General features: G+C 34.5%; 1 protein-coding gene across 1 annotated transcript; it reads right to left on the bottom strand.

The window, feature by feature from the left end:
• Positions 1-1491: 1491 nt before the first annotated feature.
• Positions 1492-2127, bottom strand: LOC112509233. Its single transcript, XM_025114090.1, has one exon. It carries the CDS (start codon positions 2125-2127, stop codon positions 1492-1494), a length of 636 nt encoding a protein of 211 aa, XP_024969858.1.
• Positions 2128-4774: the final 2647 nt, after the last annotated feature.

Genomic DNA, 4774 nt, shown 5'->3' with positions numbered 1-4774 from the left:
ATATATATATATATATATATATATATATATATATATATATATATATGTATGGGGTACCAGCTTCTATTGAGAGTCCAAGAAATAGGGATAACTTTGAGCATGAGTGTATTATGTGTAATTTCACATGATTTTTCTATCAAAAACTATGATTTAGAATATCGATCTACATATATTTGTTTTAAAATATGTTTGTTTCGCAATGTGAATATTTTTAGGGGAAATTGTCTCAAATAGTTATTTCACTCATTCAAATTGGTTTCCTAGTTATTCTTCTCCCGGTTTTAGCCAAATGTCACTACGTCCGTGATATCTACATCCGCAATATTGTAGAACTAGCTAAGAGACAGAAAAAATAATTATCAGATTCAACTCAGGTACGCAATACTTTCAAACCTTATCTCGTTCTTACCAAATAAGATTTTTGGTTTTTGCTATATTTATCCGGAGCGCTTGCCCTTTACTATATATACCTTTGTTTTTTCGGCCAAATTGTTGAAACCACATACAAAAGGCTGGACTCACAAATACACAAGTTTTTTATTCTGTTAATTTTATCGATAGATATTTTAATATTTCGTTATTTTTTTAAGAAATATATTTCGTTATTAATAAATGATATATGTAAACTATGTAGTGGAAAGAGCACAAAATACAACAAAATTATATCACAAATGTATAGAGCCGGATTCATAAACAACACTTTTCGTTTTCGCAGTTTTAAATTACAAAATGGCTACATGGTTTGCAAACACACCTAAAATTGATCCTCCCTTTGATGACTGTTAAAATGATGGACATTTTCGTCCTTTTTTGATTGTTTTTTGTCTTTTACCCAATCAAAATTGATTTTATGATGCGGTCCTTGTGGTTTTTGATTGGGTAAATGATTAAAAAAATGACAAAAATACACCACATTTAAAGGAACTTTTTAACGACCGTTAGAAAGAGAGACCAAATCCGGACGTTTTTGCAAATGATAATAACTATCCTATAACGTTGAAACTCGAAAGGTGTTACTTTTGACAAACCACAAAGACCAAATTTGTAGTTTACTCTATATTGTAATATGTTATAAAATCTTCGAATATATGTTCTATATTCTAACGGTCTCTTCGATGCTTGCTTAATAGTTTTATCTTCGAATATATGAAAAATGATTAGGGTTCATTAATTACGATCAACGTTTTATATCAAAAAATAATTAAAATATTTATGAAATCACGTATTTACTAAATTAATAGACGGTTGAGATTGAGTTACAATGGTTGTAACAATCGGTTATTCCATCTCTAAATATATCATCAATATAAATGTTGTAAAATTCAGGTCACGTATATTCTATATGCACTACAGACATCCAACAATTTCACTTGACGACTGCAAATCTGCTTCCACTAAGCTCACTGCATCTTTATATATATATATATATATATATATCAACATTGTTTCTAGTACATCGAAGAACATTTAATCACATTCAACTGGATTCCTTTAAGATGAACTAAACGATGCCTTACTATTCTGCATCTTTAAATCGTTGTAAAACCGACATATGAACTGCTCAGCCGCCTCATCCACATGGCTACCCTCCTTATCATCGTCCACACTACTCACCGGAAACGGAGAGTCAGTGATCCTTAGTTGCCTAACCATCGGACTCCGACCAAACCCTGGCAACGCCGGCGATGCTGTCTCACTGTGAATCATCTCCATTGCCTTCAACACCGCCGCATTAAAACCCATCACGTCAACACCCTCCGCCGCCGGTTGATTACCGGAATGTTGCTTCTTGTGAAATGGAAATAGAGAAAAAGGGTAGTTTTTTAATTTATCAGAAGGACTGTTACTACAACTGAACTCGTATTCACCCGGCGGAGTGGTAGGGAAACACAGGTGGTTGGAATATTCCGGTGAAGGGCGGCCGTTGGTGGCGGACGCCGCCGCCCAGTAATGGTGGTGGTGGAACATGAGGTTCTGCAAGGCTTTTCCGGCGATCTTGGCACGCTTCATCATCATGTTGAGATCCAACAGCAACTTCTTCTTGGATATGCTTTTACGTATCATGAAGTAAAGAACCCGAATCAAGCTCCAAACTTTTTTGGGTAAAACTGGTAGATTTTGTTCCATTTTTATGAATCTTTATGAATTTTCTTGAAATCTTGATGAACAAATGAAGGGTGGGAGAGGTGGGTATTTAAAGGGGATGAAGGAAATAGACGCTCCAGTAGACACGTATGTTTACCGTTAGATGACCCGACCCATTACTTAGCGAGAGAGGTTTTGTGATTTTTATCGAGTATGCACCCCTATACTTTTGATTATTTGCAGTTTCTACCCTTAACGTTTTGTGGGCAAAAAGGTCGAAAGCAAAAGAACCAAATTTGAAAGACAATGTTGGCAACCAATAATTATTAACAAAGTGATTAATTACACACACACACATACATATATATATATACTATATATGTATATATACAATAAGAGCATGTGTAGCATATTGGGTTTGGTTGCTGGAGTTTCTTGAACACTAATTGTACTTGGTTTGTTTCTCTTTTTTCAAAAGTTTTCATCTTTCCGTTTTCTTAAAGAAAATCTTGAACCATTTGACATTTTTTTAATTAAGCATGCATAAAACGTAACATACATGTTTTTGACACGTGGGCATACCGAATAAAATCTCCAAGACTCGATATCTTTAACAGTTGAGTCAGTTCTGAAATGTCTTCTCACATGCGATGCATACATGACGTGCTCTATGTGATTCTATCAAAGTCAGGAATGAACTTTTATGGTCTAAAACATATATCTTCGAAACACGGAAACAATATATAGTTTTTAAAGTATAATTATTTGTTTTTGGTGACGGGTATTTGTAATTTTAGTAGTCTGAAAATAGAAAAAGGATGGTTGTGTTCGTACACCAAACCCCAACTTAGGAGAGTATGAATTAATACGAACAATTGAAAATAAGATAATTATAAAAAGAAAAGAAAAAGGTTCCATGAATTATATATGCATCCAAATAATTTGAATAATTAATATTAACGAAAGTATAATTAATAACTCGTGGTCGTGGGTGATGTGTTATTGAAATTTAATGTGTATGCAGATGATGAAGACTAAGACAAAAGCTAATGCATAGTTTGTGCAACTTTGGAGGAGAACACAATTACTTGATATGTCGTATTTTGGATGTCAAGTCAAAATACAATTACTTGATATGTTTTATATATTACTCAATATGGTTTTTGATATTATTCAACATGTTTTGGTATGTGTGACGTTAAGTTTATTTCTTTTGTATTTAGCTTATTAATTATCATATGATGTTGTGATTTTTTTTCTTATTACATTAAATTCCTTTTGATTTTAGGATTATTGGAAATTTTTGAAATTTAAACATGTGTGATGTCTTACATATTTGATTTAAAATAACTTACATAAATGAAAAGAAAATCCTCGTTTCCCCGATGAAGATAGGGATGGGGATGTGATCATATTCTCCGACGGGATAGGGACGGGGACATAGTTGAGGGATCGGGGATGGTTTGGGGATTGAGGTCCCATTCTCATGCCCACCATGCCTAATGAAAGGAAGCAGAACGTGCAACATATAACTTTTAGGCTAGTTTAGGCTTTGGCTGTAAAAAATAGGCTCGATCCGACTTGCTCAGACTTTTCAAGGCGCACTCACAAGGCTGGGTGAATTACATGGCACTTGAACCTATAGATTGACTTGTTTTCACTTAAATGCTAATGATTACGTGTTAAAGAGGTCATCATACACTAACAGTGTTCCTAAATTATCTGCAAAGTTTTCTTTAATGTATATAAAATATATGTATATGGCAACTTATAAAATATCATTGCCAGTTCATTAGGCTTATTATACTCTAAACGGTTCAACAAAGTCATGCTGTTATAAACAATGCTTTTTAGAACCAGCTTTTGATCGGAACTGATGAAGATCGATCATATTCAATTTCGTGTTACGGGTTTCTTGATACAAAATTGAAAATGTTTGAAAAAAGCAAACAAAAAGCACTTAATAAAAGCTTCCAACAAACATAAAACAAAAACAATATATATATATATATATATATATATATATATTTCAAACCCACTTGAAGATACAAATATTGGGAACACCACTTGTTAAAAGTTGGTTTATAATATTAAAAAGAACTCCATTTTTGTTTTGCTATTAGCTTGGCTATATAACCCTACTTCTACAACCTTTAGGGTGCGTTTGGTGCGCAGACAGGACAGGACAGGACAGGACGGGACAGGACAGGACAGCTGTTCAGCGTTTGGTAAGACAGGACAGGACAKGATAGAACTGGTTAAAATGACCAATTTACCCCCAGTGAGCTGTTTAGTGTTTTTTCACTACGAAATGCATTCTGGTAACACTGGTCCTACTATCACTACAGCCCTAATAATTCAACAACAACAACAACAACAACATTCAACAATCATAATCAATGTAAACTCTCGAAATAAATCATAATACTTCATTAAAATCCCTAATAAGTACTTCAATTAATCAAGTTGTTGGCGAAATCGAGTACGAAACCACCATCAAAATATAATTCATTACTTGCATAAAATAAGAAGAAAGATATTTGAAGAGTTTCTTCAAATTCGTGATGTAGTTGCTGTAAGAAGCAGCGGCGGCGGCCATCGGGAGAAGCAGCGGCGGCGGCCATCGGAGAAGCAGCGGCGGCGGCCATCGGGAGAAGCAGCGGCGGCGGCCATCGGGAGAAGCAGCGGC

Source organism: Cynara cardunculus (genome assembly GCF_001531365.2).
Source record: "Cynara cardunculus var. scolymus isolate 2C chromosome LG 3, CcrdV1, whole genome shotgun sequence".
NCBI classification, from domain to species: domain Eukaryota; kingdom Viridiplantae; phylum Streptophyta; class Magnoliopsida; order Asterales; family Asteraceae; genus Cynara; species Cynara cardunculus.
The sequence above is the reverse complement of the archived record's forward strand: the minus strand, read 5'-3'. Positions and strand labels throughout refer to the sequence as shown.

Coding starts and splice junctions, on each gene's coding strand:
- LOC112509233 (XM_025114090.1), bottom strand. CDS start 2,127: ATGGAACAAAATCTACCAGTTTTACCCAAAAAAGTTTGGAGCTTGATT.